This window comes from Nerophis lumbriciformis, linkage group LG04 (genome assembly GCF_033978685.3).
Source record: "Nerophis lumbriciformis linkage group LG04, RoL_Nlum_v2.1, whole genome shotgun sequence".
Classification (NCBI taxonomy): Eukaryota; Metazoa; Chordata; class Actinopteri; order Syngnathiformes; family Syngnathidae; genus Nerophis; species Nerophis lumbriciformis.
In genome coordinates, this window is record NC_084551.2 from 68,545,001 (window position 1) to 68,557,751 (window position 12,751).

The 12,751-nt window shown below is 33.9% G+C and overlaps 1 protein-coding gene across 1 annotated transcript in view; it reads left to right on the top strand.

Annotated features, from left to right (window-relative positions):
• Positions 1-12,751, top strand: part of grik3 (glutamate ionotropic receptor kainate type subunit 3) — a 319,970-nt gene that overhangs the window by 217,607 nt on the left and 89,612 nt on the right. Inside the window, exon 7 of the mRNA XM_061958806.2 lies at positions 7,987-8,130. Within this exon, the coding sequence (XP_061814790.1) occupies positions 7,987-8,130 (144 nt within the window). The remainder of the gene's footprint in view (positions 1-7,986; positions 8,131-12,751) is intronic.

Here is a 12,751-nt window from a genome sequence, read left to right on the forward strand (position 1 = left end):
ATATAATATTTACATAATTGTAAAATTTACAGTAATGTGCTGCCAAACATGCTCATATATATATATATATATATATATATATATATATATATATATATATATATATATATATATATATATATATATATATATATATATATATATATATATATATATATTTATATATATATAAATATATGTATATATATGTATATACAGTGGACATGTGTGTATGTGTGTGTGTATATATGTATGTATGTATGTATATATTCAAATAAAAATAATGAGCTAACACCTATTTTGAGAATAAAAGACGGGTGGTGTCTGGTCCCCCACACAACTGGCAGAGAGGCACTGATGGTGCCAGGAATTTGCCCAATTTGTGTCATCCTGCCAGGAGTTATCACTTAGGAACAGATGTAGGCGTGACATGCAGGACTACATTTGGTAGCGTGTTGAGTCAAATCTCTTCAGCTGTTGAAGAGACTCCACTAAAGTGTTTTGGAGGTTTGTCTTTGCAGAATTTAACAACCACAATTAAAACATGACTATTTTCAATTGGCAAACACAAAGAAAAATTAATATTTAACCTTCAGGGGCATTTTTAAATAATATCTCCGTAAGATAAAAAATGCTTTGACCCTTTAGTAATAAAATAAACATACACAACCTAATGGGGAGCGTTCTAAAACGGCTACATGCTCCATAAAAATTAATACCTTTTCTGCTTTATCAATCATTAAAATGCTGAACACTGCCTGACTTTATCATTCATAAACACTTTTTCACGGTACTTTTGAAACCAATGTTGGGTTTTCAAATCAAAAGACATCTAAAACTCTATTTTTTTCTGTTTTTCTATCACCCAAACCAACTTCAGACACAAGCTTATCATTCAAGAAACACACGCAGCCGTGCCGTATCAACATTGAAATGTCTGCGTAATATGAGATGAACAATAATATTTTAACTGGCGACTCACGGGTAAAATCATCAATCCGGCCCACATATTCTGCTTAAAAGATGGGAAGAGAAAGCACGTTCCTAAAAAAAAGGCTAAATTCACTGTCATACTGAAGATATTTTGTTAATATATTCTTTAAAAAACACAAAGCATTCATGCTCTTTTTGAGGATTTTTTTGACTTTGCCTTTTTGTTCTAGGCCGGGGGTCAGCAACCCGCGGCTCTAGAGCGACATGCGGCTCCTGGTGGCTCCATAGAGCTTTTTCAAAAATGTATGGAAATGGAAAGAAAATGGGGTGAAAAATATATTTTTTGTTGCAATATGGTTTCTGTAGAAGGACAGACACGACACAAACCTTCGTAATTGTTAAAAAGCCCACAGTTTAATATGTTTGTGTTTATGCTTCACTGATGAGACTATTTGGCGAGCGCTGTTTTGTCCTACTAGTTTCAGCGGCCCTTGAACTCACCGTTGTGTGCACCGTGACTCAACAGTTTGTTTACATATATGACTTTCTCCGACACTGCCACAGAAATACGTGTTTTATGCCGCTCCTTCTCTGTCTCATGTTGTCCACCAAACGTTTTATACTGTGCATGAATGCACAAAGGTGAGCTTTGTTGATATTATTCACTTGTTATGGAATGCTAATCAGGCATATTTGGTCACTGCATGACTGCAAGCTAATCAATGCTATCATGCCTTGAAAAAAAATTTTTACTTTGAAAAAATGTTTTTACCTTGAAAATCATTTTTAACCTTGAAAAGAAAATGTTACCTTGAAATTTTTTTTTTACCTTGAAAATCATTTTTTTTACCTTGAAAACAATGTTTACCTTGAAAAAAAAAATGTTACCTTGAAAAATTTTTTTACCTTGAAAATTATTTGTTTACCTTGAAAATCATTTTTAACCTTAAAAAAAAATTTTACTTTGAAAAAACAATTTTACCTTGAAAATCATTTGTTTACCTTGAAAATCATTTTTAACCTTGAAAAAAAAAAATTACCTTGAAATTTTTTTTTTACCTTGAAAATCATTTGTTTACCTTGAAAATTATTTTCAACCTTGAAAAAAAAACTTTACCTTGAAAATTTTTTTTTACCTTAAAAATCATTTTTTACCTTGAAATAAAAATTTTACCTTGAAAATTTTTTTTTACCTTGAAAATCATTTTTTTACCTTGAAAATCATTTTTAACCTTGAAAAGAAAATTTTACCTTGAACATTTTTTTTTACCTTAAAAATCATTTGTTAACCTTGAAAATCATTTTTAACTTAGAAAAAAAAAATTTACCTTGAAAATTTTTTTTTTACCTTGAAAATCATTTTTTACTTTGAAAATCATGTTTTAACTTAAAAATTTGTATTTTAATATTTTTAATTGTTTTAATTTTTTTAATTTTTTAAACTTTTTTTAATAAGCAGAAGAAGATAGATTTTTTTTTAGTTTTTGTAAAATGTTTTAAATGTTTTTATTTTTTTAAATTTTTTTTAAATTTTTTTTAATTTTTGTAAATTCTTTCAATTTTTTTTAAATTTTTCTTAATTTCTTTAATTTTTTTTTAATTTAAAAAAAAAATGTTTTAATTTTTTTTAAATTTATTAATTTTTTAAAAAGTTTTTTTAAAAAATGTAATTTTTTTTAAATTTTTTTTAATTTTTTTAAATTATTTTAAATTTTTTAAATTTTTTAAATTTTTCTAAAACTTTAAAAAAAAAAATTAATTTCTTTAATTTTTTTAAAACATTTACAAAATTTAAATTTTTTTTAATTTAAAAAAAAAAATTTTTGGACATTTTTTTAAAAAATTAAAAAAAAAAAAACATTTTTTTTAAAATTTTAAATATTTTAAAATTGTTTTAACTTTTTTTAAACTTTTTTAAAACTTTTTTAAAACTTTTTTTTAAACTTTTTTTTAACTCTTTTTTAACTTTTTTTTAACTTTTTTTTAACTTTTTTTTAACTTTTTTTTAACTTTTTTTTAACTTTTAAAAATTTTTTTTTACCCTAACCCTAACCCTAACCCTAACCTTAACCCTAACCCTAACCCTAACCCTAACCCTAACCCAAACCTTAACCCTAACCCTAACCCTAACCTTAATCTTAACCCTAACCCTAAACCTAACCCTAACCCTAACCTAAACCCTAACCCTAACCCTAACCCTAAAAAAAAAATGTTAATTGTTAAAATTGTTTAAAAAAAATTAAATTTTTTAAAATTGTTTTAAATTGTTTTAAATTGTTTTAAATTGTTTTAAATTGTTTTAAATTGTTTTAAATTGTTTTAAAAAATTAAAAAAATTAAAAAAAATTAAAAAAAATTAAAAAATTTAAAAACCTTTTTAAAAAAATAAAAAAAATACATATTGCATCATTATGCCTCGTTTGTAGGTATATTTGAGCTCATTTAATTTATTTTACTTATGTCCTCTGTGTATTTTGTTTATAATTGCATGTCTCATACCGACCCCTGTTCTAGGCCATTAAAAACAGCAGCAAGATTATGTAGCACGGATAATCTTTGACTTTGCATTTTTGTAGTAGGTCCTTAAAAACAGATTTCCTGTCATATGAAATATATTACTTTTTTGCACTAATTCCTAAAAACAGCAGATGACTCATGTCATATCGAAAACTGTTACCACCAGATTCATATCGATTGATCAATCAAACTTTATTTATACAACATTTTGGGATCTGAGCCGAGGATGTGGTAGTGGCTTTTGCAGCCCTTTGAGACACTCGTGATTTAGGGCTATATAAGTAAACATTGATTGATTGATTGATTGCACTGCAAAAACTGAAATCTAAGTAAGATTAAATATCTCAAATAAGGGTGATATTTTCTTATTTTCTGTCTGATAAGATAATTTTTCTCACTAAGCAGATTTTATGTTAGAGTGTTTTACTTGTTTTAAGGGTTTTGGTCCTAAATGATCTCAGTAAGATATTACAGCTTGTTGCTGAGATGTGATGACCTATATTGAGTAAAACATGCTTGAAACTAGAATATCAAGTGTTGCAAAGCTGTGTCATCAACACTCACAAGTATAAAACTACTTTTTTAAAGTAATAATTTTTTACTTCAAGCATGAAAAAAAAAAATCATTATTATATTATCATTATTTTAAGATAATGGTACTAGCATTTAATTAATTTAAAAATATTTTTTCAACATATTGAGCAAAAAGGTCTAGTTTTTTGTCTACCAAGAAAAGTGCACTTGTTATTAGTGAGAATTTACTTATTTTAAGGTATTTTTGGGTTCATTGAGGTTAGCTAATTTGACTTGTTTGGGAAAGTCTTGACAAGCCACATTTTCTTGTTCTATTGGCAGATAAATAAGCTTAGTTCAAATAAAATACCCCTCATTTTTGTATTTTTTTTTTCTTGTTTTTGAACACTGACTTTTTGCAGTGTGATTGACTTTTCATGCACAGGCACGTGGCAACACAAAGGGCTTTTCACCAAAAAACATGAATAAATTAAAAATAAAAGAAGCAAAGAAAATGCACACACGTACACATCACTAATACTGACAATAACAACACATGACATCACACTGAGGATTGAGAAAAATGCCATTTTTGAGGCGTCCACACTGGAAAATAACAAAAAAAATCAGCCATCTAAAAAAAATAGTATAAAACATTTTGTTTTAAATATATTTAAAAATAGAATATAGATAATAAATGAATAAAAAACATAATAGAGACATAATAATAGTAGTAATTATAGCAATAAATAAATTATTAAAAAGGTGTGTTTTTAAACTTTTTTTTTTTTTAAATGTCAACGCTCTCTGGCAAGCTGTTCCACAGGTGTGGACTATATTGGCTAAATGCCGCCTCACCATATGTCTTTGTTCTGGTATTTGGTAAAGATAAAAAGCCGGTGCCAGAGGACTTCAGGATCTGCGAGGGTTGATGCGGTAAAAGCAGCTCAGATAGATAAGAAGACGCAAGGCCATTAAAACATTTAAAAACTAATAATAGAACTGAAACCCTGCCTAACCCCTAGAGGGATAAGCGGTAAAAAAATGGATGGATGGATGGATAAAGGAACTTAAAAACCGACCCTGAAGTGGAAGGGGAGCCATTGTGGTGACTTTAAAACTGGTGTAATGTGCTCCCACCCTCAGGGAGACCAGAGAGCATTACATATGGTCTAAATGACAGGAAATAAAAACAGGCATTAGTACCTTCATGTTGGCCTGAGAGAGAGGGGTGGACTCTGGCTATGTTCTTAAAAATGATAACAATCTATATTTGATATGTGGGGCAAAGTCAGATCAGAGTAAAACATTTAGGACCATATTTTTAATGGCTTGTGTTCATTTGAAATCTTGTGATTTTGTAAAAGTGTGTTCTTTTTCTGGCCTTCAGGATCTATGTGTAAAATGTTATATAAGTATAGAGACAAAGCAATGTACAACTGTGCATGGTCATCGTAACTATGGCAACTGATGTTGTGTCTGGTAATGACGTCCCCAAGAGATAGCATATGAAGATAAACAAGAATGGGACCTAAAATTGAGCCTTGGAGAACCCCACATTGTATTTAATTGGTTCCTGAGGTATGCATACTTACGTAAAAACATTAGTTTGTGAGAAAAGAGCTGAAACAGTTAAAAACTGCTGGATGCACCAGTCATATAGTTCATCTCCAACATGCACGTTTGCGGTAGATTCTAAAAAACAGCAAATCATTCCTGTCGTCGAGAGGATTGTTGACAATATTTTTGGCAGTATATTCAGAAATGTAGCCAATATTTCATACAGATAATGTGTCATGAAACATGGAAAAACAAACTAAAAACACAGAGTGGATAAGTAAAGGATATTAAATTAGCTCAAATATAGCTACAAACGATGCATAATGATGCAATATGTACATGCAACTAGCCTAAGTAGCATGTTAGCATGCAGTGACCAAATATGCCTGATTAGCACCCCATAACAAGTCAATAACATCAACAAAGCTCGCCTTTGTGCATCCACGCACAGTATAAAACGTTTGGTGGACAAAATGAGACAAAGAAGGAGCGGCATGAAAACACGTCTTTCTGTGGCAGCGTCGGAGAAAGTTGCACATGTAAACAAACCGCTGCGTCACAGTCCACACAACGGTGAGTTCAAGGGCCGCTGAAATTAATAGGACAAATGCAGTACATTGCTCCAAACGGCAGAGCGCTCCTATCCCATGGAGGATCTTTGACTTGGCATGATTGTTGTAGGTCAGGGGCCGGCAACCCAAAATGTTGAAAGAGCCATATTGGACCACAAATCCAAAAAAGTAATCGATCCGGAGCCGCACAAAATTAAAATACTTATATAAGTGTTATAATGATGGCAACACATGATGTAATGGGCTAATTAGCTATATTAGCCTACTATCAAAATTACTATGTGCCGCAGTCTGACACAAATCTTCGTTGAAATTTAATATTCATACTGCACATTTTTACAACATTGGTAAACATTATGAGGTAACTCCTGGAAAGCTCACCTTTGTGCATCCACGCACAGTATAAAACGTTTGGTGGACAAAATGAGACAAAGAAGGAGCGGCATGAAAACACGTCTTTATGTGGCAGCGTCGGAGGAAGTTGCACATGTCAACAAACCGCTGCGTCACAGTCCGCACAACGGTGAGTTCAAGGGCGGCTGAAATTAATAGGACAAAACGGCACTGTCTTAGAATGGCCAAAGGTATCGATGTGTGTGTCCAAGTTAAAGGACACATCAGGCTGTCTTCTTCTAATGGATTTATTACAATCTTTACAAGCTGGGTAACGTTTGCTGTGGTCTGGAACAACATGGCACACAGACAACTATCAGAAATGTAGCCAATATTACATACAATGTGTCATGAAATATGAAAAAAACAAACTAAATACACAAAGTAGATAAGTAAAGGACATTAGATGAGCTCAAATATAGCTACAAACGAGGCATAATGATGCAATATGTAGTGGTAGCATGTTAGCATGGATTAGCTTGCGGTCATGCAGTGACCAAATATGCCTGATTAACACCCCATAACAAGTCAACAATGTCAACAAAGCTCGCCTTTGTGCATCCACGCACAGTATAAAACGTTTGGTGGACAAAATGAGACAAAGAAGGAGCGGCATGAAAACACGTCTTTCTGTGGCAGCGTCGGAGAAAGTTGCACATGTCAACAAACCGCTGCGTCACAGTCCACGCAACGGTGAGTTCAAGGGCCGCTGAAATTAATAGGACAAATGCAGTACATTGCTCCAAACGGCAGAGCGCTCCTATCCCATGGAGGATCTTTGACTTGGCATGATTGTTGTAGGTCAGGGGTCGGCAACCCAAAATGTTGAAAGAGCCATATTGGACCACAAATCCAAAGAAGTAATCGATCCGGAGCCGCAAAAAATTAAAATACTTATATAAGTGTTATAATGATGGCAACACATGATGTAATGGGCTAATTAGCTATATTAGCCTACTATCGAAATTTATTTGTGCCGCAGGCTGACACAAATCTTCGTTGAAATGTAATATTCATACTACACATTTTTACAACATTGGTAAACATTATGAGGTAACTCCTGGAAAGCTCACCTTTGTGCATCCACGCACAGTATAAAACGTTTGGTGGACAAAATGAGACAAAGAAGGAGCGGCATGAAAACACGTCTTTCTGTGGCAGCGTCGGAGAAAGTTGCACATGTCAACAAACCGCTGCGTCACAGTCCACACAATGGTGAGTTCAAGGGCCGCTGAAATTAGTAGGACAAAACGGCGCTCACCAAATCATCAGTGAAGCATACACACAAACTATTAAACAGTGGGCTTTTTAACAGCAGCGTGCACCTGTCATATGCAGGATTTCGACTCGCGTTTTTGCAGTAGATTTCTAAAAACGACTGAGTGATGTTAGATCTTTGACAAGCATGTCTGCAGATCCCCTAGCAGCAGAAGACTCCTGTCATTTAGAGGATCTTTGATGTGCCACCGTGTGCTTTTTGTCAGACATTAGTTGACACAATGTTCACCCCTTATTCCAGACAGATGCGGCGCTGACCTACGACGCCGTCCACATCGTGTCCGTCTCCTACCAACACGCCCCGCAGATGACCGTCAACTCGCTGCAGTGCCACCGCCACAAACCCTGGCGGTTCGGCGGGCGCTTCATGAGTTTCATCAAAGAGGTAACGGCCACATCTCAAGCCAGTCCGCCGTATGTATGTGTGTGTGTGTGTGTGTGTGTGTGTGTGTGTGTGTGTGTGTGTGTGTGTGTGTGTGTGTGTGTGTGTGTGTGTGTGTGTGTGTGTGTGTGTGTGTTACTCATATTAGGAGTGGGTGGATGCCAATATTTATCTATTACACTGCAAAAAGTCAGTGTTCAAAAACAAGAAAAAAAAAATAGAAAAATGAGGGGTATTTTATTTGAATTAAGCAAAATTATCTGCCAATAGAACAAGAACATTTGGCTTTGTCAAGACTTTCAAAAACAAGTAAAATGAGCTAACATCATTGAACCCAAAAATACCTTAAAAAAAAGTGTCATGATCCGTGGTCCGGATCATGTTTTTGTTATGTTCTGTTAGTTTTAGACTCCATAGTTCCTGTTTTTGTGCACCCTTGTTTGTTTTAGTTACCATGGCGACTAGGGGTGTGGGAAAAAAATCGATTCAAATTCGAATCGCGATTCTCACCTTGTGCGATTCAGAATCGATTCTCATTTGTAAAAAAAATGTTGTTTTTTTTTAAATTTTTTAATTTTTAATTTTGTAATTTTTTTTGTATTTTTATATTTTTTTGAATTAATCAATCCAACAAAATAATACAAAGCAATACCATAACAATGCAATCCAATTCCAAAACCAAACCCGACCTAGCAACACTCAGAACTGCAATAAACAGAGCAATTGAGAGGAGACACAAACACCACACAGAACAAAACAAAAGTAGGGAAACAAAAATGAATATTATCAACAACAGTATCAATATTACCGTATTTTTCTGACTATAAGTCGCAGTTTTTTTCATAGTGCGACTTATATATGTTTTTTTCCTAATTTATTATGCATTTTCGGCAGGTGCGACTTATACTCCGGTGCGACTTATACTCCGAAAAATACGGTAGTTACAATTTCAACATAGCAGTGAGTAAAAATCCCTCATTGACATTATCATTAGACATTTATAAAAATAAAAATAAATGAACAATAGTGCTATAATAGCTTGACAACACACTGTGTCCAATATTTTCACAAAGATAAAATAAGTCATATTTTTGGTTCATTTAATAGTTAAAACAAATTTACATTATTGCAATCAGTTGATAAAACATTGTCCTTTACAATTATAAAAGCTTTTTACACAAATGTACTACTCTGCTTGCATGTCAGCAGACTGGGGTAGATCCTGCTGAAATAATTTGTATTCAATGAATAGAGAATCCTTTTGAATCGGGAAAAAAAATCGTTTTTGAATCGAGAATCGTGTTGAATTGCCAAAAAAAAATTGATATTGAATCGAATCGTGGGACACCCAAAGATTCGCAGCCTTAATGGCGACTTATTAGTTTCACCTGCCTCATGTGTTCGGGACACGCACTTGCTCTAATCAAGAGACCATTATTGAAGCCTGTCTTTGCCAGTCAGTCGTCCTGGCGTCATCACTCGTTTCGTGCGATTCCATAGTTCATGCTGCTCCTTTTCATGTCCGATTCCAAGTTTATGCTGGTTGTTCGATTCATGCCGTGTCCATATAAGTGTTAGTTGTTTCATGCCACAGTAAGTCTTGTTTGTTCCATGCCATAGTCCATCTTAAGTGTTTAGCTTCTACACTGCAAACAACTGAAATCTAAGTAAGACTAAATATGTCAAATAAGGGTGATATTTGCTTGTTTTCTGTCTGAAAAGATCATTCTTCTCACTAAGCAGATTTTATGTTAGAGTGTTTTACTTGTTTTAAGGGTTTTGGTCCTAAATGATCTCAGTAAGATATTACAGCTTGTTGCTGAGATTTGATGACCTATATTGAGTAAAACATGCTTGAAACTAGAATATCAAGTGTTGCAAAGCTGTGTCATCAACACTCACAAGTATAAAACTACTTTTTTAAAGTAATCATTTCTTATTTCAAGCATGAAAACAAACTTTGCTGATTTATTTTCAATGAAAAAATAGAAATAACGTACTCATATAGTAGTACACTTGTTATTAGTGAGAATATACTTATTTTAAGGTATTTTGGGTTCATTGAGGTTAGCTAAGTTTACTTGTTTTGGAAAGTCTTGACAAGCCAAATTTTCTTGTTCTATTGGCAGATAATTTTGCTTAGTTAAAAAAAAAAAACCATAATTTTTTTTTTTTTTTTTTCTTGTTTTTGAACACTGACTTGTTTTTTGTCCGTTAGCTTCTCGTGTGAATGGCATGCTTTTCTTTTGTTTGGTTCCGGTCTTTGTGATGTGTAGGATTAATTGAGAAAATAAATATGTTCCTACCTGCAAGCCTTGTCCAGAGTAGTCCGTTTGCATCCCGGGAGAACAAACCTCGCAGTAAGCTGCGAAAACTCCGCTATGACAATATGTATTTTCTCACTAATAACAAGTGCACTTTTCTTGGTAGAATAAAAAAAATATGAGACCTTTTTGCTCAATATGTTGAAAAATATTCTTAAATGAAGTAAATGCTAGTGCCATTATCTTGACATAGTAATATGCGCTCGGCATTACATTTCTTTAAACTAGCAAACTTATACTAAAAACTAGAGATGTCCAATAATGGCTTTTTGCCGATATTCGATAATCCGATATTCTCATTTCTTAATTACCGATTCCGATATCAACCGATACCGATATATACAGTCGTAGAATTAACACATTATTATGCCTAATTTTGTTGTGATGCCCCGCTGGATGCATTAAACAATGTCACAAGGTTTTCCAAAATAAATCAACTCAAGTTATGGAAAAAAATGCCAACATGGCACTGCCATATTTATTATTGAAGTCACAAAGTGCATTATTTTTTTTTAACATGCCTCAAAACAGCAGCTTGGAATTTGGGACATGCTCTCCCTGAGAGAGGTGGGCGGGGTTGGGGGGCAGGGTTCTTGGGGGTAGCGGGGGGTGTATATTGTAGCGTCCCGGACGAGTTAGTGCTGCAAGGGGTTCTGGGTATTTGTTCTGTTGTGTTTATGTTGTGTTACGGTGCGGACGTTCTCCCGAAATGTGTTTGTCATTCTTGTTTGGTGTGGATTCACGGTGTGGCGCATATTTGTAACAGTGTTAAAGTTGTTTATACGGCCACCCTCAGTGTGACCTGTATGGCTGTTGACCAAGTTTGCGTTGCATTCACTTGTGTGTGTGAAAAGCCGTAGATATTATGAAGGTATAGTGGCGCTCTGTACTACTCCTTATGTCCGTGTACCACTCCGTACAGCGGCGTTTTAAAAAGTCATACATTTTACTTTTTAAAACCGATACCGATAATTTTTAAACCGATACCGATAATTTCCGATATTACATTTTAAAGCATTTATTGTCAGTCCGATATTATCGGACATCTCTAATAAAGACAGAACAATAAGATCATATGAACAGCCGTAAGTGTTTAAATTTGCTGTATTTTTATTATTTACTTATTTTTGGTCTGGTTTTGTATTCGTTTTGTATCATCCCGTGAGGTGTATATTGTCATGTCTGTGTGATTATGTTTTTGTTTTGGTCACTTTTGTGCACTTTTGTTTTGTCACCATAGCAACCATTAGTTTTCACCTGTCACGTCACGCACCTGTTTCACGTTTTGAGTCACGCACCTGTTTTCGTTAATCATGTCTGTAGTATTTAAGTTCATTGTTTTCAGTTTGTCTTTCTGGTGACATCCCACAATTATGCTCTACACACTCTTCATCCTCTTAGATCCTGCTTCATGTCCCATGCCAAAGTACGTTTTTGTTCCATGTTTATAGTCTTTTTGATTTCATAGTTTGTTCTCCGCCATTGTGCGCGCCTTTTGTTTACTTCCTTTTTTGTGTAGTTATAGTGTTTAAATAAAAATGTACTTACATTCCCGTCTCGCCCGAGCCAACTTTCCGTTGCATCCCGGAAAAGCAAACACCCAGGACCTAGTCATGACATATATGACTTTTTTGATTCGGTTTGTACTTCATCAAGTTTTGCACTTGTTTTTTTTTTTTTTTTGTCTGTGTTTTTTGTTTGTTTTCATTATATTTGGATGCATTTATTTGGTTTGTATGCTTGTGAATCTGGGCTATCCATGAACTACTTATTATGTTGAAGGGGGGCAGGAAATATAAGATTTTCTTCATCCTGTTCCTTCTCAAGCATAGGTGTGCAAATATGTGTTTAGTTGCTAAAGTTGAATTGTCTATTGATCAAAACATGCACATCAATGAAGGAGATAAATAACAAATGAAAATGGAAATGAAAAAAAATGACCCAGCAAAAAACATAAATCAATCACATCTGCAAACAAAGCCGAGCGAGCCTTGATAAGCACATTAAAGCAGCGTCCTTGTCTGCGGTGTAAAACTCCCTCTAGTTGTTATTTTATCTGCTGAATGCTCGTGTTGCAACCTTTTTTTTCCGAAAAGACAACTTGAGCTGCGTGCCTCAGAGTGTGACACAAAAGCATCGGGAACACACAAATAGCAAAATGGCAGATGAAGGCCTGGGTGGAGATGCTAATATTTGCAACTTGATATGACAACACGATGCAGGGATTTGTTTGTTTCTAAAACACAATTGCAACAGTTGAACATCACTAATGCCACTTTTCCAAAATAAAGCCCAGCTAA